A 24,862-nucleotide genomic window follows, 5' to 3' on the forward strand; every position below is an offset into this window, starting at 1 on the left:
AGTCCTCAGTAAACCAGGCCCTCCAGTTAGAGGCTTGCTGGGATTTCAAGAGTGGTTTCAAATGCAAAAATAAGTTTTCTTATTTGCCCCCATGGAGATTTAGGCATGATGCAATGTCCAAGGGATGATGTGTTTTTATGGTGAAGGTGGATAAATCATGAACTTAGAGAATATTCAAGCCAGGGTAACTTGGTCCAGAAGAATGGGGTATCGAGAGTACAGTGGGTAAAATGAATTGGACTCTTCTTTTGAAGAGAGTCCGGTGCTGGACAGGATGGTCCATTATTGTAAACACGAGTTTCTCATGCCTCATTCTTCTTCCTAGCAACAGGAAGACGGAAATGAGGCCATGCAAAAGAAAAAAAGAGAGAGAGACCCTACAGGGCTCCAGACAATACTTGACCCAACCCTGGACAGCCAGAAGATTTGTAAAAGTAAAAATAACTTCAGATGTTTCCCCTTCCTCCCTGGATATTGCCAAGTCACTAAAGGCCGAATTCTCAATGCTATAGAACCTCAGAGCAAAAGCTAGCCCCAGTGTCTCGAATGGCATGGAAACTCACATGCCATGCTGCTATGAGGCTCATGAAGCAGACCTGGACAGAAAGAGGATTTTCATTTTCAGTATTTGCATAGTACAGCGATCAAAATGATACGAGCCGACAGAATTTTGCTTCTAAATGTAGTCATTCCTTGGAGGTTCTCTGAATTTAATCGGGTTATTCTATAATGCTTAGGCATTGTGGGGCTAACAATGCAAAGGAATTATCCAGATAGTCTGTAATACATCTGGGTCATAAAAAAATTCTCCCATTCAGGGGCCGGATAGATAGTACAGCGGGTAGGGTTCTTGCCTTGCATGCAGCCAACCCAGGTTCAATCCCTTGGCACCCCGTGTGGTCCCTGAGGTCTGCCAGGAATGATTCTCAATACAGAGCCAGGAGTGAGCCCTGAGCACCTCCAGGTATGGCCCCCAAACAGAAGTATTCTCCCTCACTTAATGGTCAAAGGTGAGCGAATGTGCATCCATGAAGTGTGACTATCAAGGCACCACATCCTAACAGCGCAGTCCTGGCTTCCTCCTGGCCTTGGCCGTGGCATTCAGAGAAGAGTGCTTTTTCTGAAGCTGACGTTCACATCTCTCTTTAGTTTGGACTCTGTGTCCCTGGTCTTAGGAGACGTTTAGAAATTTGAAGGGTAAATCCCTCCTGCAGGAAGGGCCACCCCGGAGGGGTATAGCATTCACTGGGACCGTGTTCTCTTTTAGCTCCTGATTAGTTTGAAATCTAGTTACTGTGAGAGGGGTAAGATTCCCATCTGAGAAAAGCTCTTCCTGTCTCTGTAATTTTCCTTCTGGGACCCAGTGTTATTGTTAGGGATTATCGAGATCCGTGATAAGGCATAGGGAGGAGGCCTGCTGGGGTTCTTTAATTAGGTCTATTCGGTCATCACATTTTTTCCCAAAAGCGCTTCCCTCCTGGCCATCATAATTCCTGGTGGACAGGAAGAAAGCCTTGCCTATTTAGCTCACGCATTTTGATAGTGTCTCTCAAGTGACAGTCAACCTTGTCGGGTTCTTGTCAAAGATCCAGACTTTTGCCAGCTTGTAATATTATGTAGAAATGCAATTATACCAGGATGTTTGATTTCTGGACCACCATCGATTTTCTAGACAACTCCACAAGGTTGGTTTTATACATTTTACAGATGAGGAATTGGAGATTTGGGAGACTTAAATACTTCCTATTTCTGTGTGAGCAAAGCGAGGATTTCTACAGTGTGTGACTGTAGAGTCTTGTTAATTCACAGAGATATCTGGTGTCCGCACTGGGACTCGTAGTTGTCGCTTGCTAGGGAACTGTCTTCTCAGGATCCAAGATTGGCGAAGTAGTGATTCTGTGTCCCCTCCAAGACTAGATCCTCTGTCCATCTCTCTTATGCCAATCTTATGGAGGGATCAAACCTGTCCCATCCAACCTCTCTAAACATCTCGCTAGACCATTTTCTAGCTTCTATTTTCTTTTTTCTTTTGGTGGTGGTAGGAACAAGGTTTGGCCACACCCAGCAATGCTCAGTGGTAGGCCTGTGGGACCATATGGAGTGCCAGGAATCAAACCCAGGTTGACCGTGGGCTAGGCGAGCACTTTATTCCCTCTACCATGTCTCTCCAGCCCCCTCTCAGTTATGTTTCCTACTATATGGAATAATGCATTCTTCAGTGAAAGTTTTAAAATTACTTGCCCTAGGAAGATTTTCTACCAGGTGTTACCCAAAGCATTTGAATTGCATTGCCTGCTCACAGAAACATACTAGTGAAATACTATAGCAGGGTGAAATAGTAGAGATGTAAGGTATTTGCCTCGCATGTGGCCAACCAGCCCAGGTTAGATCCCTGACACCAGATAGGATTCCCTGAGCACCACCAGGAATAAACTCTGAGAATAGCTGTGTGGCCCAAAAACTAAAGGCAAAACACCAAAGGAATTGATTTCTCCCAATTATTCGTACTTTATTTTTTTTAATCTTAACTATGTATGGCACGGACTTTCATAATGGCAGGGTATTTTGCTTTTCCATTCATGCACATGTCTACTCCTTGGCCTTTTGGGGTCCTACTCCCTCTGACCCCAGGACAAAAATCAAAAGAGACCTGGAGGCTGAGGTCAGGGAAGTCTCAGCAACCACTTCACCTCCCATTCACATTTTGTTCTTGTCCTGGCCCCACCTTGGAGTGTCCTGTGGAGAGGACTCAGCCACTTCCTGCCACTTGTCAGAAAGGCGCCTTCCTTCTCACCAAGTCCCAGAGGATGTCTGAGGGACAAAGTTTTCCACACCCTGAGCTTGTAGTGATTCCCAGGCTACCGCCTAGAGGAAGTTGGAAAGGAAGAGACCTTCCTTGAAGGTAAAGTGACCAATGGCCCCTGAACCCCTGAGCCACGCCCTGTGTCACTCCGGGGCGACAGTGTCAGTAGCAGATGCCAGAGTTTTAAGATCCCCTTCATCTCTTGAAGCGGCAAAGCCAGCCAGTTGCAAGGAACAGGCTCCACATACAACCCCACCAACTCACAGAGGGCTCCTGGACATAGAGTGTGTGTGTGTGTGTGCATTTCTGACAGTCATTTCATAGGAAATTCCAGAACTGTGCAAAAAAGCAGCCTGGAAAATTATGGCATTGCCTGTGCCCTACCACGGGGCCGAGAGGCCTGGAAATACAGATTAGTCAAGGTTGTTTGTGAGTTGACTGGGACTATAAACTCTTCTTGCTCCGCCATGGCAAAAAAACAGGAACAGTAGCAAAATGAGGACCTCGCTGGATCCATATAAAATATGTCTGCTTAGAAAGCCAGAAATATTCCTAAACAAATACACATACCCAAGTGTGATTCTGACCCTTCTCTGAGTAGTGTTTGGGAAACCAGATATCAAGCAGTTTGGGTTAGAATCATTCTTCTGCTCACTCAGAGACAGTAATAGTCTTCCTGCTCACCCTTCTTCCCTCCCTCCCCCCTTTCCCTTCCCCCCTCCCCGACAAAACTGAGAAGTCAAATTGAATAGTATTTCCTGTTTGAAGTTAAACAAAGGAATAGCCAGAGGAGGTTTATATTATATTATAATTATTAACCAGTTACTGGTGTGTTTGCGTTTTCATTGGTCTTTGATAAAACATTTTGAAGTTCTGTTTTGTTTCTTAATTTCTTTTATTCCTCTCAGTCAGAATGGGCTCAAATCAGAGTGAACTTTCTTTAGAAATCCTCGCTGTTCCCTTGGCCTGTAAGCTATCTGTAGCACTACAGTTTGTCCAGTATTTCCTATTTCCTGTGCTGTAGTTGAAGGACTTAGGGGAAAGGCCAAAGATGGGGGGGAGGGGAGCTGTGAGCTTTGCTAGTGTCTGTAAAAGAAAGAACTGAAGTGCCTGCCTGCCAACCTGAATGACTGAGATGGGAGAGAGTGTGTGCCTCGGATTTGTTACAGGTGTTTTGTCTTGAAGGATAAGTTTAAATGATAATAATAGTACACAAGATCAGGAGCTTCCCCGGCACCACATATGGTCCCCCAAGCCCTGCCAGGAATGAAACCTGGACACTGCTGGGTGTAGCCCCAAAGCCAGGGAGAAAAAATGGATTATGTCATTTTAATGACATCTGTTTCGCTTTACCAGAAAATGAGACTCAAAAACACAGACCTTTCTAAGCATCCTTTGGCACTGTCTTATTAATTTGTGTAGTTGTTATCTTTAACATCGTATTTTAAGGGCTTTTTTCATCTTTTTTTCCCCCCCAAGGTACCTGGTTGAAAAGTATTCACATTTGACATAGAAGTGTGAGTGTGTGTGTGTGTGTGTGTGTGTGTGTGTGTGTGTGTGTGTGTGTGTGTGTGTGTGTGTGTGTGTAAACCAAAGGCTTCCCATCCCACCTCAGGTTGTAGGGAAGCAGAAAGCTGTGATGATGCAGTGACCATTTCCTTAACCATTTATTTTCATTTTATTTGGCTTCTTTGTGCTGGGCAAATGAGTGCCATTTCTGCGCTTTCTGTTCCTGGAACTTGATGGTGTGGCGCATCTGGGGAGTGCATAGGATCCAGCTGTCTGGCAGAGGCAGGCTGGGATCAATACCGGAGTCTGAGCTTTGTTTCGTTTGCCTTCCCTCCACACCTGCCCTGTGTTTTGCCTGGTCAGTGGGTCAAAACGTATTTTGCAAATGTTTGAAGCAAAGGCTCCTCCAAGGAGATTTCAGTTGACTGAATTTCCTCCCCAGAGGTGTCCCCCCCTGTAGCCATCCCAGGTATCCTGGCTCAGAGAGTGTCTCTTGGGGTTCTCTTCTTTCAGGGCAAGATCCCTTATTAAGTTATCACATCCCTGGGCAAGATGGTCCTTTTCTCCCCTTTATATTTTTTCTAGGAATGTCCTTTACTAGAAAGCAAAAGACCTTTCTCCAAACCTGAAGCAGAGAGGGTGAGAGATAACTGGGAAACTCCCCCTAGACTTACAGTTCTTACCAACGCAGTCTGGTGGCTGACAGTATGGAGTATGTAGAAGGTGTTCCAGCCTAGCCTTGCCAGAGCCAGAGGCAAATTACCTGACCTATGAGGCTGTTTCCGCCTTTCCCAAGAGAAAATGTAAAGTTCATGATGCATTTCAGTACACAATTTACTGATCCCCCTAGAAACAGCTAAGCGTATGCTTAAAACGAAAGCATTGAAGACCAACAAGCAAATGAACTACCTTGAATGCTGTCAAAGTGTTTTCTTCCCATCATGAGTAAGTTTAGTTAATTAGTGGGATAGGCCACACTCAGGGATGCTCAGGGATACTCCTGGTTCTGTGCTCAGGATTCACTCCTGGCAGTGCTTAGAGGGGGAACTATATGTGGTGCCATGGCCCCTCCACATTCAACTCCTGTATTACCTCTTTAGTTCCTAAAGATTAATTGCACTTGGAGGATCTTAAAAATACATAACATAAGCAACAAACACTTAAGAATTGTTTTAGTTCTCTATATTAAAGACCTACATTTCTGTGGACAAATTTTTTTAATTGATTCATTAAGAAGTTATAAATCTCAGCAGTAAATTTCAATAAAGACAGAGTTGGGTTGCTCAGGGCAGTTACCATTGATTGACTTTGCTGCAGGTGGGTGGGAAATTCACCTTAGGAATGGAGCCTAGTGTAGTGGTCATTTCAGTGAGAAGTGGAAATGGCCTTAGAGGAAATCTCAGGGTCAGAAATGTAGGGAATTTACAAAGCCTGTGGCAATCTGAGGTTTTAAAGTGGAGGAAACAAACAGGTCCACAGAGGTTATCTTTGTCAAGTTACTTAACAAAGCAATGGATTCTTCCCTGAACCTGTTTTCCTGGGTTGGTGATACTTTGACCCCTTTTTGGGTGATGGATTATTAGGGGTTTGGGACACCAGATGCAAAGCTGTTTTACACCTGAGGAAATAATGGTGAAATCATTGAGCCACCAAATTCAGGAGAGCGTAAGCTTATGGAGAAACCTGTTTGTAGTAACTCAGACCCACATTCTCCGTCTCCGCACACATCTACTTTCTCTGTCTCCTTCACTCCTCTTTCTGGCACCTTGTGAGGGGAGCATAAAGTGCAGTGAAAGGGGAGCATAAAACCCGGCCCCAGCAAGACTCTGCTCTGCCACCTGCAGTTTGTGTTTGTGTCTGTGTCACATCTTTTCCCTGTTCTGAGGAGTTGCGGATTCCCTTCCCCTTGCTCCCTTTCTTCTTGCAATCACAGGGGCGGGGGTCACATGCTTGACTGTGGTGATCACACTCTTAGTTGTAGGTCCTGGGGTTCATGCAAAGTAAAAGTGCCTCTCCCTGGAAGAATGTTCTCTCACTTGGTGGCAATGCGACCCTGTATGTTGTCATTGTCCGGTTGTTGTGTTGTTATTGGGGGATAGAATTCAACTCTAGGTCTCCAGCCTGCAAGATTAGATCTCTCCTGCTGAGTTTCCTCGGCCCCACCCTTCCCCTTTGTGTCTTTTGGGGGGAGGGGCTGCACCTAGCATTGCTGGGGGGCACTCAGGTGCTGAGATTGAACCTAGGCTCCTCCCACATTTTTTTGCTTCAGCCCTTTGAGCTCTGTCTGCAGCCCTCCCTTAAAAATTAAAAAAAAAAAAATTAAAAAGCAGCTCTGCTTGAGAGAATCCTGTGTCTCATACTGGTCACTGGTAAGTTAGCACACGGCAATATGGCATTTTAGAAATAGAAAAATGTCAGTTTGCATAATTCTAAGTGTTCAGTCAAACTTGTTTGTTTTCCGTGTGTGTGTGTGTGTGCGCGCGCGCGCGCGCATGCACCTTTGAGCATCAAGGTGTATACCTGTGTATACACCTTGCGCATGCATACGAGGTTACACTGTAAAGTGTATTTCTTAGTTTGGGTACTGGTCAGAAAAATTAAGAACACTTCACTATAATAAAAATCATACCTGTGATGTATTGATTTCTTTAATCCTTATTGATCATCTGTTTTGTGGCTCACTCTTGTTCATACTTGGATTATATCAGAGCAAACTAGAAAAAGAACTTTTCTATTTCTGTATTATAGAAATGGGGTTGGGGGTAGCGATGTACATCAGTGGTAGAATGCTTGCCAGGCATATGTGAGGCCCTGGATTGAGGCACCAAGAAAAAGAAACGTGCCTGTAGAGCTTCAGGAGAGGAGAAACCATCAGCAAACATAATAGCTGTTTGGAAAGAAGAGAAAATAAAGTCTAGGTCACTTAGCCAGGGACTGTGGGGGCCTGCAACAATTGTTAGGCCAGTGCTTTTGTTCTGTGAAATGGGGGCTGCTTGAACAAGGGTCACTTGGGGCTTAGCAAACCTTTGGACGTTAGAGTAGCCCTTCACTGTGAATTCGCCAATGACTCTGCTTTCGTTGCCCTCCCTGCATGGGAGAAGGAAGTGTGTCTTTGACCCTGCACTCAGCAGACAGCACTCCTGGGAGTCTAAGATAAAAGTATTGAGTGAAGGAGGCAATGAAGGATGTTGAGCTTCATTTATATTTATGACTTTCTAGAACATTCTGAGGCACAGCTGAAATGTTTAGCAACCATGGCCTTAGAAAGGCATAAAAGTTGACCGGACCCTCAGCAGCCTCCTTCTGGTCTTCTTCACCATATGCATGGCAGATGTTTAGAATTTTTTGAGGCACCTGAGGGTAGGAATGCTGCTTGTTGCTAGTTGAAATCTACTCTGTGATTAGATAATATTCACATTTAATAAATGTTCATCTTGGAGATAACCTGCTGATAACCAGTCTTTGGCAGTTTTGTGTTCAGCGGTTTGTTTTCACCAAACTTTCTTCAAAAACAGGTTTCTGGCGCAAGTCTTTTTGAAGAAAGAGTAAAAGTGCTTCCAATGTTAAAAAAAAAAAAGTCCTTGAGGATGTAGAAATGAATTGAGGAGAGTGGGGAGTGATAGCTCAAAGTGAAGAGGAGCAACAATGGGTGTGGCCCAGCACCCATCCCCCAAAAAATACTAATTGTACTCCTTACCCAGACTAATGGGTTAGGTGGACAAGGTTATCTATTGAACAGGGGAGATAGCAGATTGAGAGACAGAGGGGTAAAAGAACAAGGTGCATCTGGGTAGCCTAGGAGTCAGGAAGACTGAAGCAAAACTTGCACTTGGATACCTACCAGGAGCTGGGTGCACAGAGGCCAAATTCTGAAGGGGTTTGGGTTGTATCTGAAAGGCTTCAAAGTTACTGAAGAATTATAAGCAGAAACATAACAGGATTAATTATGTATTTAAAACAGAACCAGAAAGCAAGCCCAGTGATCAGGGCCCCTTTGGCCTGTGAGCATCAGTGGCGGGCAGAGAGGGGCGGGGCTTATCAGAGGCGGTCACTTGGGAGGCAGGAGGCTTAGGAGGCTCCCCGAAAGAAAGGCCGGGTTAATGTTAGTGTTTGACTGCGGACCTTGGGCCTTGCCACTCTTTACTTTAAACTTTACTTTTTTTTTTTTTTACTATCCACAGACTCTCCCCAAACTGAAAAGATCCGAATTTGTACAAGTGGGGGGTGATCTTAGCCCCCTGGGGGGTGTAGACTCGGTACTAAGGCTGAGAAAGCCTTCTCCTGCTGCATCTCAGTATAGAGGCAGCCCCCCAGAAATCCACCCAGCAGGTAAAAATGGCAGCTGGCACCCCACTGCCACACTTGTCATATCTACAGCTGTTACAGCCTTTACTCAGCAGCAGAGTTTTCCGTCGAGGAATCCGTGTGGCCAGGGATGATGTTTTGGGAATTCATGTTAGTTTGGATCAGAATATTAGGAGGCACAGTACATCGGGAAGGGTGTTTGCCTTGCAGAAGACTAGCTCCTGTTCGATCCCCAGTGACATATATGATCCCTTAAGCATGGCAGGGTGTGGCCAAACAGCAAAATGAAAAAGAAAGGAAAATCCTATCTTGACTGTCAAAGATTCGAGCTTTCCATAGAGTCACTGGGGTCTCTAAGGAATCTGTAGAGTGCCTGGATTTTCTTAGCTGCCTCTAAATGCTTAGACTTTTATTTAAGAGAAGGTTAGTGTCACATTCTCCCAAGTCCTGATTTTGGTTGCGGTTCTCCAAGACAGCGGAGGGCCTAAGGACAGATGCTGGAAAGAGTCCCGTCCTGCTGTTACCCAACCGTTGTTGCTCAGACGCCTGAGAGATGAGTCCGTGCAGCCCACTGAGGGTGGGCTGGGAAATTTCTGTGCAAGTCACTGTTGGGGGTCAAGGGGGAAACAGGGGCATCCCATGATGCCAGGAAATGTGCAAATATGGCCTGATGGTTCCCAGCCCCACAAAAAAGGGTCCCCTGGCCCTCGTTCCTCTAATACAACTAACCACTAAAGCTGTTTCCAATAAAAATTTCCTGTTTCCTCCTCAACACATTTGCCTGTTTGCTGAGAGAAAATTCAGTTAAAAGAGTTTCATATTGCCATTGTATTTTTAGTTTCTGATACTTCCCCTGCCCATTGGGAATGATTTTTAAAAATCCTCCATCAGTTTCACACCAGCACTCTAATACTGAAGTGTGTTGCGGGGGACATCTTGTTTAGGTCAAGGCCTTATAAGTTTGCACTGGGCACTTAAAGCAACTGAAGCAATGTACCCAGTGCAGAGCGTTAATGTTTTGAATGCACACTGTTACATTCAGGCACATACACACAGATTTGTTTTGGGGGCCATAACCAGCTTTGCTCAGGACTCACTTCTGACTTTGTGCTCTGGGATTAAACAGGGAGTGAGATGCATGCAAGATAAGCACGTTATTCCTTCTACTATATCTCTCCTGCTTCTGTACCTATATATTTTAAGGAAGAAGGGGATTGCCCCATTCCTGGGTCTTAGTTACATCTCCCATGAGGTCCATTGAATGTAGAGAAAGCTAATTTTTATCAAGAGATGGCAATGTCTTCATTTGTCTCACCAATAAATTGGCAGTAACATTAGTAATCGTATGAAGAGCCAATGTGAAGAGTAAGTGAACCTGTGTTAGTGCTTGAATGGGCCTCACATTTACTGAGAACTTAGTGAAAGTTCGCTATTGATGGGCGTGCCACGAGGTAGAAGCCCACTGGGGATGAGACCTGAACGACAAGTGAAACTTTGTCTTGGTGGGTAGAGGAAGGCACCTGACATTTAGGGGGTGTGTGGCGACATCTGGGGAGAAAAGCTTCACATTTACTTTGGCAAGGAACTGTCACATTCACTCAAGTTTCATGGAGAACCTTTGGCAAACCCCAAAGATGTTTGGAGATGTTCTAGGCAGCAGAACTCGGTGAAGTTTGAGGTGACACAGGTCAGAACTGAAACGCAGGGGGTTGGGGGAACCAAGGTGGATTCTCAGGAGTGATGAGAGACCTGGAGTTTTGATTAGGAGACAGGAACGAAAACTATGGCTGGGCTTCGGGTGAAACTAGAGAGGAGCCGGGTATTCTCTAAGTGGGATCTAGACGTTGGTTTACTTCGTGTTAACTGAAATGAAAAGTTTTGTGTTTTTTTTTTCCTAATCAGTCCTTATATTTTGTTGCTACATTTTCTGTTGATCTGTTGGTAATTGGAGAGGCGTGGGAAAGAAGTCTTCAGCTCTCCCACTTATCAGGTAGCAGGGACAAGTGCCCAGGAACAGCTAATTCTTATTTCTGCAGAAATAGGTTACGGTCTCATTTCTATGCTGCCTATTTTTGTGAGTGGGCTTTTAAAAAAGTTACACGCTCCTCATTTCCATGGCATCACATTTTAAAGACATTCCCTATTCTAGGCAAAGGAAGAAGGATTAATTTACTTGATCTCTCAAGTTCTTCAGAGTAATACCTTGTAGTCCCTGTAAGCCTGCAGTTAACTTCTCTGCCGAGAAGTCTGTTCACATCATTTCTACCCAAGTCTGAGAAGAGGAACTGTTTGTACACAGCCTTTAGATAAAGTTTTAGTCATTTGTGGGTATTTTATTTTCTTAGTAATGTTAAAATGAACAGGAGACATTTAAGTAGTTCTGGAATCCCCTGTGGCTTCACATGAGTAATAGTTGTGAAAACATTTTGTAACTTGTAAAGTGTTACATAAATAAATGTCGATATTGTTTAGAAGAATTATGTCTTGCAACTTTCATGCCTCTTGGTTTGGAGCCATTTTAATAAGAAAATTGGGATTGTGCTCTAGTAGGTGGCATCAGGTGGTAAACTGTCTGAAGAGTGTGTATGAAACAGAGAAAGAGACAGACAGAACGACAGACAGACAAATGTTTCGGGGTATGTGTGTGTGTTTGTTTGAGAGACAGACAGATGTGTGTGTGTGTGTGTGTGTGTGTGTGTGTGTGTGTATGTTTGAGAGAGAGAGAGAGAGAGAGAGAGAGAGAGAGAGAGAGAGTGTTTGTGAGAGAGAGAGAGAGAGAGAGAGAGAGACTGAGACTGGGGTGTGGGAGTGAGAGGCACTGGGGTGTAGGTGTATGTGTTTGCAATCTTGCCACTGACTAAATGGTGCCATATCTGTAGTCAGTAAGGATGAGCAATGAGAATTCTAATTTCTCACTAACTAAATAAAATAGTAACAGTCATCTTTAAAACATTTTTTACAGTCTATGTTCCATGTCCAACAAATTACAACTTTTTTAAAGAAATGTAACTCTTAAGTTTTTTTTTTTTTAATTTCTATAGTTATCTCTTAACAGGGACCAGGAAGTTAGACAAATAATTTTCTCATGCCTTAAAATAAAATGTTGCCCCTGTAGGTTTTTCATACACTGTAGGTTTTCTAGAAAATGTTTATTAATAACATTTTCTAATTTCTTTGTGAAGCAAAGTGTAGATGTAGATACAGGAGGAAACTTTACGTGGCCAGTTCTCTACAGTCTTTAATTCATTGATGTCCTTTTACACCTTCTGTCTTCTGTTCCCAAATTCAGTCCTGAACTCTGTTTAATGATTCCACTTTCATGAATGCAGTGAAAGATTCTTGAAGCAAAGTTTTATCTTCACACTCTCTGTCTAGTATGGAGTATTAACTCATCAAAAGATAACAGATCAATTTTCCTCATTTGGTGTGCTGAAACGGACCTTCCCATTTGGCTTAATAAAGTTGAGTGTCCTTAATAGCCTTTCTTAATGACCCAAGAACTCATGTGGAAAGTGTTTGAACACCATAAAATGTCTGGCAGAAATCAGCGATGTATACTACCCTTGATAGGACCATCCATCCATCTGCCACCTAGCTTGGGGGAGAGATGCTTAGTGGTGAGGATTTGAATGTGGTCCAAGTTCAGCCATGCTGAGAGGCTTATAAATAAAGGACGAGCCCTCCAGTGCTAAGTAGCCTAATGGCTTGAGGAAGGTGGGAAGAGCAGTGAAAGAATATTCTCTGTGTAAACAGAGACACTAATTAATGTGCTCCGACCCTCCTCTGCGAGTCGTTTTAAGGGGCTTGTAAGTCTGTGCATGAGTGAGTTTGAACACAGTGTGCCCCTTACCCGAGGCCTTTCTGTTTATCATTCTAGATGCAAGTTGTTAACTGCAAAGAGGTAGAAGCTTTATTTGGATGTTTCCTCCTGCCAGGATTGTGTGGTTAATGACCTCAGAGCCCTCGGGTCGCTGACCAGCACCCCATCCCAGTGGGTGTCAGAATTGTGTCCCTTTGTGTAGGTTCCTTCCAGGGTGTCTAATGTACTTAGTGGCCTTTTGTTGGCTAGCCTGACTTTATTCAAATTAGTTTTTAGATGTCTCTTCAACAATCTCATTATCCTATTTTCATAATCTCTTAACTACAACCCAGAGGCAGCACAGGATCACTTAACTGCTAGAACATTTATTTTTTTAAAAAGCAGATAATATTTTAAGAATGAAAAGTTGTCCCCAAATTTAAACTTTGGCTTACCTATTTTATTGACTGTTTGAAGCATGTGCATATGTTGCTTATGTAGCAAATCAGTTTAATGATTAAGATAAACTGTATTGAGGGGCTAACAATCTTTTTTTCTTTCTTCTGTTCTCTTCCAGAAATTGAAGCCAAAGAAGCTTGTGATTGGCTCCGGGCAACAGGCTTCCCTCAGTACGCACAGCTTTATGAAGGTAAGCTGGGAGCACTGTTGTTTCCATGCCATAGTCCTTAACCTCCATTCATCATCGAGTCCCAGCATCCCATATGGTCCCCTGAGCACCGCCAAGGGTAATTCCTGAGTGCAGAGCCTTACCTGCTGTGCTATCACTCCAGCCCCTGTCTTTGCCTTTTCAAGAGAGCATCATGTGTGATTTTGTAGGGTTTAGTGTTTCCCTAACGTTATCTTTACTATAACATAAATTACAGTATTCTCTATTCTGTGTGTCCCATAGCTCATGGATTCAGCTGTAGGATGTCCCATTGTGTGGCTGTATGTAAAGTATCCTTTTCCACACTCTTATTGGTGGGCACCACAGTTTCCTTTGCTTGTGTAAACTGTATTCTCAAGAACATTGCTGTACATTTTTGTTCTCAAGGTGCACGTGCACTTGTGCCTTGGAGTCGAGTTGCTGGGCGAGAGCAAAGATGTATGCTAAGTTTTATAATATGGAGTTTTCACAACCACCTGCACTGGTTTTCACTAGTTTTCACAGCTAAAGAAAGAGCCCATCCCGCCAACTGCTCTTGACACTTGTTATTGCAAGACTTTAATTTTTTGCCAATCTAATGGACATAAAATGATATTTGGTAGATTTTTCTCTTCTTTTCCCCTCTGCCTCCCAAGTGTGCCTATCTCTCTCTGTCATCTGCTCACATGTGTCTGCTAATCAGTGAGGTGTCTGTTGGCCACTTTAAAAAGAAAATGTTTTTTTTAATTGAATCACCGTGAGATATGGTTACGAAGCTTTCATGTTTGAGTTTCAGTCATACAATGATTGAACACCCATCCCTACATGAGTGCATATTTTCCACCATCAATGTCCCCACTATCCCTCCCGCCACCTCCACCTCATTCCACCCCCTGCCTCTATGGCAGACAATTTCCCCCAGACTCTCTATCTACTTTTGGGCATTGTGATTTGCAGTACAGATACTGAGAGGCTATCATGTTTGGTCCTTTATCTACTTTCAGCACACATCTCCCACCCTGAACTGTCAAGCACTTGTGTTTTCTCAGTGATTTTTCAGCTCTCTGTAGTTCATGTACTAAGTCCACAAAGACTTAGCACAGTATTTAAGTACTCTATATGTACTGCACTGCACTGTAGCACTGGCCTGCCGTTGTTCATCACTTTGCTTGAGCAGGCACCAGTAATGTCTCCATTGTGACACTTGTTGCTACTGTTTTTAGCATATCGAATACGCCATGGGTAGCTTGCCAGGCTCTGACGTGTGGGCGAGATACTCTCAGTAGCTTGCCGGGCTCTCCGAGAGGGACGGAGAACCTGGGTTGGCCGTGTGCTGCAAGGCAAACACCCTACCCACTGTGCTATCACTCCAGTCCCTATATGTACTCTCTCTCTCTCTCTCTCTCTCTCTCTCTCTCTCTCTCTCTCTCTGTTATATATTAGGAGATACACTTTATTGGTTATGGATTGCATATCTCCTTGTTTGTAACTAGGTTTGCACTTTTGTTTAGGGAGTCATTTGATGAATATTGCTTTTAGTTAAGAAAAATTAACCTTTGGGGGGAAAAAAGATGATCTCGGCTGGATTTTTCTCAGGGCTAAGATACAGAATGGATCCCTGAACTCTCATGCCCCCTCAGCATCTGCTGCACAGTGGGAGTGGAGTTGGCTCTGCACAGGCAGATGAAGAGACTTCATCTAAATGGGCGTTTGATCGTGCACTGTAGAGGATTCACTTCGAAACAATCACAGTTGTGAACTAGGGAACTCCACTTTGTGTGTAATTTTCGAGCAGAGGTTTGCTAAGTGGTGAGGCAATTCTTAAATTGAGAGTACATTAAATGATGGCAAAGAAGTCTCCCAACTTGAGCATTGTTTTCTTTTCTTAACTCTGAAGAGCTGCCACTAAGTGGCTCTCAGCCAATCTCTTCATGCATCCATCTAACTAATCAAGTGGTTGTCATTTTTTTTTCTTTTGGGTCACACCCCGAGATGCACAGGGGTTACTCCTGGCTCATGCACTCAGGAACAGTGCTCAGAGGACCTGGCAGTGCTCAGAGGACCATATGGGATGCTGGGAATTGAACTTGGGTCTGCCGAGTGCAAGACAAATGTCCTACCCGTTGTGCTATTGGTCCAGCCTGCCGCTGTCATTTCTGCATTGATGATGTAGCTGGGGTCACTGGCAGATGCTTACATATTTTCTAAAAACAGCAAAGACCTCAAAGAATACTTTTAAGGGATTGCCAGAATCTCTGAAAGCATACTTGGCAGCTGGAGAGGTAGTTTAGGGATTTAAACACTCATCTTGCATATAGCCCATCCCAATTCAATTCTCAGTACCACACTCGGTCCCCGAGCACCACCAGGAGTGATCCTTAAGCATAAAGCCAAGAATTCTCCCTGAGCCTTGCCAGGTGTGTTCTAACTCTCCTCTCAACAACCCCCTCTACCCAAAGGTATAAGTAATTATGGTTGATTTGTGGTTTAGAAATTTATCTTTTTCATCACTCAAGTGCAGAGACACCTAGTATGTAACAAAATCTCTAAAAGATTCCATTGAAAAGATAGCATGTCATCTTTCAGCCAGGGTTGTTCAAGTCTTGTCTTCATGGTGTCTTTCACTCTCCTGTCCATCTAGGATAAAAGTAAAAGGAGTCAGGGCTGCAGCTTAGGGGTAAAGTGCATTGCCCCTATTGTGTGCTCCCTGGGTTCCACCCCCAGCACTGCAAGAAAAATAGCCTACAGCTGCTTCCTGTGACCATGGAAGTGAGCTCTAAATTAAAGAGGGGAGGTGCTGGCAACCTTCCAGGACACTTGAGCAAACTTCCATGCACCCATGCTAAGATTGATACAGTGCATAAGTTTGGAGGTCCTAGATATCCTAGATAGCAATCAGGTCTCTCACTTGAAAGAAGGAACCAAACTGGTTCCATTCATTCCTCCTTAGAACTAAATCGGTCAGACCCCACAGAGATTTGTTTTATTCCCTTGCACACTCAGCTAAATTAATTCATTAGCTAATTTAAAGTCCCTCTTCTGTCTTATTGTAGCCCAGATTGTATGTATTTTTCGATGAAGATGAATTCAGAATTCACTGTTATATGTGTTATATATGTTATATATTAGGAGATATATATAAATCCTAGGTAAAAAATATCTTTGTGTTACTTCAGTTTAAAGAATGTTGCTAATTTTCCCCTCTTCTTTGTAAAGATATCCAGTTAACATGTATGTGAGAGTTGCTTATCTTTAATGAGTGAAAATTCTTTTGCCTATTAACACTCCCAGTAATTCTGTCTTATTTAGGCTGGATAAGAGTGCAGTGAGGAACTAGCATTCTACTGCATTTCCAATTCACAGCTTTAGGGGAGGTGGGGAGAGATAATTGCATTTGCAGTGACTGTCCTTCTGTTCTTCTGTTTAGAAATTAAATTTCCTTCAATTATGTCCATTTTGGGTGTTGATTTGCTGCCAAGTAGTCCTTTCTTAGGATGTTTGCACAGGCTGTTTGCTAAGACCCCGTTCCAGTCTCTGTCTTAACTTCCTTCTGAATCCTAAAATGCAAATGGCATTTTCACAAGTTATATTTTGGGGTTCCGTTTACATTTTTTTAAGTATAAATCTGCTCTTGAGGTATACTGTTTATTGTTCTGAGCTGCAATTTCTCCCTCTCATCCCACCACTAAATACACACACATCACACACCAACGCACACATTCTTTGTCTTCCTGTTTAGCTTTATTTTGGTTCTGGACAATTAGTACTTCCTGCTCTTTTACCCAAGTTAGAAGTTTAAATTCTAACTTGAAAGCTCTAAGAACTTAGTTATACATCAATACTGTCCTTTAAAAAAATCAGTCCTCAGAAAAGAGTCTAGACTAACACAATTATTTAATTCTTTCACTCCTCTCATTTAGTTCTTGACTACTCCAGAATTTTTTAACTGAAATTTAAAGTTAATTTTCTTTAGGGAAATATTCTGAAGCACAATTTTTATAAGAGTCACTTAGTGTGCCTGGTCTCTGCTCAAAGTGAAATGCAGTTACCACACCTTTAAGCAACTTTCCAGTCTGCCTTGCTTCTGTTTTCTAGCATTTTATATTCACTAAAAGGTGCCTCTTTAATTTACATTTTAATTGTGCCACTAATCATTATTATATAAATTGAATAGGTATAGGCCTGCAATATTTTATTTCTAACTCCTTGGATGATAGTTTCTTTATCCATCTGCTTATATTAATGTTTATGTTTATGTTCAGAGAACATTATCAAGTATCTTCCTAGCTTTCAGGAAAGAAAGAATTCACTAACATTTAGGTTAGTTTTCAACACTGAAAAAAAAAATTACTGTTGAATATTACCTATAATTATTATTATCTCTGTAAACTAGATTACTAATGAAAAGATCAGTATTATTCTGTAAAACCATGCATCAAAGTTAGAACGATAAGGTGAGGGATATGGTAAAAAAGAAACCTCATTCACTCTTGGGGTGGATATGTCTTTTGCTTCAGTCTTTATGGAAAAGCCTGGAAGCTTCTCAAAAAACAATAACTTTCTGTAAGACTCAGCAATTTCACTTCTTGGCAACAATCCCCAAGTCAGAAAAACAGTTAGAAAAGACAGGTGCACATCTCTGCCCATTACAACCCTAAGCACGGTAGTCAGGCTATGGAAGCTGCCCTGGTATCCAAGAACAGATGAGTGAATAAGGAAGTTATGAGAGAGCCAGGGAGACAGTACAGTGGCTCAGGCATTTGCCTCACATGTGGTCAACCAGGGTTTGCTCCCCACATATGGTCTCTTAAAACCACCAGGAATAATCTCTGAGCAATAGACAGGAGTAAGCCTCAAGCACTATTGGGTGTGACTCCAAATAAAACAAAAAAGAAAAATTTATGGGAATACACACACACATACATATATATGTGTGTGTGTGTATGTATACACACATATATATGTGTATGCAAATACACACAAACATACACATACATATATATGGGAATACTGGAAATAGGGGAATATATACATATGTATGTATATGTATATATGCATACACACATACATACAATATATGCATATTATATATGTGTATATAATGTATTCCCCTATTTCCAGTATTTTCATCTTTTTTCTCGCTGAGTAGTATTTCTTATGAATACTACTCAGCTATAGGAAATGATGAAATCTACTGGAAGGTATTGTGAAATAAGTCAGAGGGAGGACAAATACTGCGTGACTTCACTCATTTACGGTATATAGAGATGGAAAACAAGGGAATGGACAGTAGCAAATGATGACAGACCATTGGCCTTGATGAAGAAGCTGAGATTACTAAGCAGCGGGGGGAGGAAATCAGAAAAGGGAGGAGGTGGTGGAGTAAAGTGAATGAGGACAGCGTGGAGGGCCTTGATATCACTGAAGTATAGTAACTTTGTACAGCAAAGCCCATCAATGTTGAAGGTATAAGCATGCTATAACCATGTTAAAAGTACTATAACCATGTTACTTCAAAGCTACAATATTTAATTTTATTAGAACCTTAAAAATATGGACCAAAGAAATAATTCAGCCAGTAGGGAGGTTGCCTTGCACACAGTCAACCCAGGTCCAATCCACAGCACACAGATGGTCCCCTAAGCTCATCTAGGAGTGATCCCTGAGCACAGCTGGTATCCTCCGCCCCCTCCCCCCCAAGTAAGAGACAACACAATGAAAGTCAGGTAATCCCTAGTCAAGAACTGGAGCATTACTAATTACTTTTTGCTCCAGAACTGCTGCTAGCATGCTTGTTTTGTACACAGCATTAACCTCTTTATAGGAAAACGGGATTTTTGTTTTGTTTTTTTCTGGTTCCTTCTGTACTTTTTGCTCATTCTTGACTAAGAGAGTTGACCAGAAGTATTCTTACTTGTGACATCATACAAGCATTCTGCAGGAAGGCCCATTATTTACTGTAGTAGCTGGAAATCTAGACTTAGCTTGTGTTTATTTTGTGGCAATTCCAGAGCTATTATTAATTTCCACAGTGGTGCTGCTGGTGCCTCTCCTAAGTCATCTTGGATAGATTTATCTACTACTGGATGGAAATGGGAATTATTCCATTGAGTTACCTTTTTCTTCCCTTTTAGTTTATCAGTTCTAGTAACACTAGCTATTTTCAATTTTCTGAGGATATTGAACTCCTATAGATTAGTGGATTTGGGATTCTGATCCATGAGGCATTATCACTGGGCCTTTTGTTTTAAGGAGTCTTGTGCTCCTGGAAAGCCAAATAGAATTGCTAGTGTTTGTTTTAAAATATCATCTCCTGAATTCACTTAGCTTTTTTTTGCTTTTTTTTTTCTTTTTGGGTCACACCCAGCAATGCACAGGGGTCATTCCTGGCTCATGCACTCAGGAATTACCCCTGGCAGTGCTCAGGGGACCATATGGGATGCTGGGATTTGGACCCGGGTTGGCCGCTTGCAAGGCAAACGCCCTACCCGATGTGCTATCACTCCAGCCCCTCACTTAGCTTTTGATGTCATGCAGTGGTTAGATTTCTTTTACAACCAGTGGCTATTGTTCTCTAGCTCTTGGTTCAGTTTTTCCATGACCTCTTCCAAATCAAATGTGACCAAAGACACAGAATTAAAAAAAAAAAAAAAGTTTTAATTAAAAACAGATAGTCTTCTGTTCTTTGGGGCTTAAATTACAATTTAGAGTGAATATCCACTGCTTTCTTATTTAAAGGTAGAACAGTGGATTGAACAACTGCTTTGACAAGAAGCTATATGATTCTTTAGATAACCTTAGATATAATTTTAGGAAATGAAGGAGAATTGTCTTAAACTATTTTATTTTCCTGTCACACTTTGTAGAGAGTGAAATGTTTTGTGCTTTGTTAATAAGTTACTTCGTTCTTGTTATTGTCCCTTTCTAAACTATCTAGTTTGGTATAAATTTAGGTATTCAATCATGCTGAATGAAATGAGTCAGAAGGAGAGGGACAGATATAGAATGACTGCATTGATTTGTGAAATATTTAAACAAAAACTGTATGAAACTAATATCCAAGGCCAGGGAAAATGAGATAGAGGGTAGTTTAGATAGATGAGGATTCATTATGACAATATTAATTGGAAATGATCACTTTGGACAAGAACTGAGTGTTGAAAGCAGATAAGGGGAGATACATGATAACCTTTCAGCATCTCTATTGCAAATCATACTGCCTAAAATGAGAGAGAGAGAAGGAGAGGGAGAGAGAGAGGACAGGTGCCTGCCTTAGAGGCATGCTGGGGTGGGGGGTGGCTTGAAGGGATGAGAAGGAAACTGGGGACACTGGTCTGGTGCTGGAAAATTACACTGATGAAGGGATGGGCGTTGTAACATTGTATGACTGAACGCAGTCATGAACAATTTTGTACTGCTCTATCTCACGGTGATTCACTAAAAATAAATAAATTTAATAGATACAAAAATAAATTTAGGTACTCAGTAATTGGTTGTTTTTTATTTATTTATTTATTTATTTTTGCCATAGATCTCTTGTTCCCCATTGATATTTCCTCAGTCAAGAGAGAGCATGACTTTTTGGACAGAGACGCCATCGAGGCTTTATGCAGGTAAGTGGGAATGTTTGGAGTTTTTCCCTCAGTTAGTTGGAGCTTTCGTTGTTGTTGTTGTTTTGCTTTGTTTTGTTTTTTAAAGAGTATGACATCACTGAGATAATTGATTTTGCTCTTGACATTAAATTACACTGTCTTAAGGGATCAGAAAGATGGTACAGGGATAAGATCTTGCATGTCGTTGATCCAGGTTCTAATTCTGGCACCCTATGGTCACCTGAGCATTGCCAGGTGTGATCCCTGAGCACAGAACCAGTAGTTAGCTTTGATCATCACTGGGTGCACCCCATCCCCCAGAAAATTATACTCTCCTAAGAGGTACTCAGATAGTACCATTTCATTTTCAATATTATACGATTGCTAGAAGAGTTAACATTTAGATGACTTGAAAATTGGGAACAGGGTTTTTATAAAAGTAATGTAATTGGCTGCATGGTACAAACCAGGTAGGCAAACAGTCAAAGCTGCCATTATACCAAATGGAAATAACATATTCAGAGGAGAAAGCGGGGATCGAGGGTCATGGCTTACCACAGTCAGGAGGATCACTGCTTGATTCCAGCTAAGCTTTTCTGAACATCTTCAGTTTTCCCAGGGACAGAGCAGTGACAGTGGGATTACAAAGTAACTCAGCACAGCTCTAACACGCTGGGCAGGAAATGAGCACTAACATGAAATCTGAATCAAACTATCAGAAACACTTGTGCTTGTATGTTTAAGCTGAGAAGCAGCTGGTCGATGCAGGGAAGTGATAGTAATAAACTATGTAGCTGATAGTCCAGGAATCACCTGTGATCCTTGAAAACTCTTTCTGAAATTATTTTCATTTTAAGTCATTATTCTTTTCTAATTTTCTCACAGCCTACAAGCCACCAAATTTGAAATATAAACATGAGTATATATATGCACACATAATATATGTATACATACATGCACACGCCTATAGAGCTGGAGAAATAGTACAGGATTAAGGCATTTGCCTTGCATATCACTGACCCTGGACCAATCACCTGGCATCACATATGGTTTCTAAGCACCTCTAAGCACCTCCAGGAGTGACCCCAGAGCAACTGAGTGTTTTGACCCCAGAACAAAATATTGCCTGTATATATCAATAAAATTCCTATGTTGACTCAGTTGTAAATTCAAGTAGATTATTTTATTTTTTTGGTTTGGGGGCCACACCCAGTGGTGCTCAGGTTTTACTCCTGGTTCTATGATCAGGAATCACCCCTGGTGAGGCTCTGTGGACCATATGGGATGCCAGGGACCAAATCCCAGCCTGCTAGGATGATCACCCTACCTGCTATATGATCTTTCTGACCCATGATTTTCTTTCAATTCTAGTATTTCTTTTTCTAACATTGAAAAAAATTTCTTTTCCTCTTGGTCCACACCTGATGATGCTGGGAAACTACTCCCAGCATTATGCTTGGGGGATTGCTCCCAGCAGTGGTCAGAGGATCTTGTGCCACCCAGGCCTCCCACGAGCCAAACCTCCCTTAGCCCGTGGAACTTTCTCTCCAGCCCTGAAAAACATTTGATAGGTGGGAATTCTGCCCAGTATTTCCCCTTTGCAAGTGAAGAAGGCAGTGGTAGCTCAGTGAAAACACTCTATTTTGCCTTTCTTAAGTAATTGAATATTATCTGAACCAACTGACTTAAGTAGTGCTTTTAGGGAAAGATTGACCACTTAGAAAGGTATATATATGGAATAGACTAGTTCTTGGAGCTTAAGAAAGAAAATTAGGCCATTATTAAATCAAAAAAGCAGTCACTTTTCAGGTTCAATCAAATGACTGCTTAGAAATATACAGAGTCTGTCTACATTTCCTCCCAAGAAACCTATTTCCAGAATCTATACTGCAATATGTAATATCATAGCTATGTCATCTGGAATTTTTTAAAAAATATTCACAGTTTAAGAAGGGAAATAGGCAGCATCTGGAATATAAACTACTCTAGATGTTTTTTAATGTTATACTGCTTAGCTACGGGGCAGAATTATTTTCAGTTAATCTTTGTTGGGAACAGGTATAAATGAGGTCACATATATATCCTCAGGATTACTTTGGCTTTACATCACATCTTCCTTTTCACACATTTGAAGCCACTTTGTGTGGGAACTCCAGAAACAGCAGCGACAACAGAGGAATTTCTGGGTCTTAAAGATATCATTGTAAGGGCCCAGAGAGATAGTGCAATGGGTAAGGCGCTTCCATGTGGCTGACTCAGGTTTAATCCCCAGCACCCCTGCGGTCTCCTGAGCCCACCACTTGTGATCCCTGAGTGCAGAGCAAAGGGTAAGCCCTGAGTTCCACTGGGTATGGCCCACCACTACCCCCAAAAGGAAAAATAAGATTCTTTTCAATTCACAGGAAGAGTCATCAACTTGTTTGTAATGGGAACCCCAAGGTCTCTTGCCCACCTGGGCACATAAATAACTTCATGAAACATGATTCTCCTTTAGAGAAGCCTCAGCATCTTTTTACAAAAAAGAAATGGGAGCCATTTACAGTGTGTTTCTGGGACCTTTCTTTGAAATGTTGCAGGTTCTGGGTCTTAGCAGAGTGACTAGGGATACTTGTTTTACTGATAGTGTGAGTTTTCATATGCTGGCCTAACCTGTTCCATGTCCCTTGTGAGTCCATACAATTCCCAGCCACCTTGTGTAGTTTCAAATTTGGCATCCCGTATGGTCTCTGAGACCTCCAGAATTGATCCCTGAGCACAGCCAGAGTAAGCCCTGAGCACTTCCAGATGTGGCCCAGAAACCAACACAACACACACATAAAAACAAAAACACAAAACCCCAAACAACCTCAAATAATATTATTGCAAAATATTTGTAGACAAGTAACAATTATTGGATCTATAGCTTCTTTAGTCAAAAATCTACTGGTTGATCCTCAACATTTTCTACTTAAATAAATATAGACTTCATGAAGTCACAGGTATTATGGTAATGTCTTAAATATAAAAAATTTCTGTCATCAGCAGAAGTTAGAATTATGAAGCTTTCTGAATTTGGATTGCTAACTGGAATCCTTATGCCCACATTTGCTAAGGGATGTTATTTATTCCTTTCCTTGGAGAGATTGGCTTTTGTCCCAGGCTTGCTAGCTTTGCTGTACAATCCAATTCCAGTGATAAGGCCAAGATTATGAGAATTGCAGGCAGTATCAGCACTGGAGAAGTCATTCACTTGTCTTGAAGCACATACAGATAAAAATGCAAACTGTCATCTGCTTACTACTAAAATATCTCATCTGAGATGTTCTTTGCCTGGCTACAGTATCTGAAAAAAAAAATTATGCTGCTGATTTCCTCTGGAGTTACAAAGAAAACTCCTATAAGCACACCAAACATTATAGAAATAAGGAGATAGATTTCACTGACATCTACATATATACACTTTGGTGTAAAATAACTTAAAATATTCACCAAGCTATGTAAAACAACTTCCTTATATGATTTTAATTTCAGTACTATTTCTATTCTTTTAAGTAGACACTTTTTAGAGGCCAAGGAGCTAGTATAGCAAGAATGTGTAGCAGGTAGGGTGCTTGTCTTGCACACGCTGACTTGGGCTCAATCCCCAGAATTCCATCCGGTTCCCCTGAGCCCCACCAAGAGTAACTCGTGAGCACAGAGCCAGGAATAAGCTCTGAGCACCATCAGATATGCACCCCACCCTAAAATTAAAGCTATTGTACTGACTCAAATGAAAGATCTTTCTAAAGGATTGGAACCGTTTTTGTCTGCCTTAGTCTTGAGTTGGAAAACTGTCCCTTTTTCTTTTCTGTTGAACTTTTTCCTGTTTTCCTTTGGAAGCCCAGATCCCCTCCTGCTATGCTTTTATCTGAGTGCTTGCAACTCCCTGCCGCAAAGTTCTTGAATCTTTGATAGCCCACCGTATGTGTCCTCTGCTACAGAGAGGATACAAGTTCTCCCACAGATAAGACTGACACATTCCTCTGGGGCTGTGTCCGGTGGGGGCCTGGAGGTGGGTGGGAAGGAGCGTGGCTTCTGGCTGGTGTGTGATACGAGCATTCACACAGCCAATGGAAGAGGCCGCCTTGGGCTAGAAGCCGTTCTCCTATGGTCTCATCTCCCACCTGTAGAAAGAAATGTCACAGCTTCTGTTTCTGAGGATCAGAGGCACCAGGTTTCAGGCATGGTGT

At 42.1% G+C, this 24,862-nt stretch overlaps 1 protein-coding gene across 4 annotated transcripts in view; it reads left to right on the forward strand.

Moving 5' to 3' along the window:
* Positions 1-24,862, forward strand: part of DLC1 (DLC1 Rho GTPase activating protein) — a 420,273-nt gene that overhangs the window by 374,691 nt on the left and 20,720 nt on the right. For all 4 annotated transcript variants that reach the window (XM_004618896.2, XM_012935067.2, XM_055131450.1 and 1 more), the window contains 2 exons: positions 12,994-13,065; positions 20,594-20,675. In XM_004618896.2, the coding sequence (XP_004618953.2) occupies positions 12,994-13,065; positions 20,594-20,675 (154 nt within the window). The remainder of the gene's footprint in view (positions 1-12,993; positions 13,066-20,593; positions 20,676-24,862) is intronic.

Source organism: Sorex araneus, chromosome 1 (assembly GCF_027595985.1).
Source record: "Sorex araneus isolate mSorAra2 chromosome 1, mSorAra2.pri, whole genome shotgun sequence".
Lineage (NCBI taxonomy): Eukaryota > Metazoa > Chordata > Mammalia > Eulipotyphla > Soricidae > Sorex > Sorex araneus.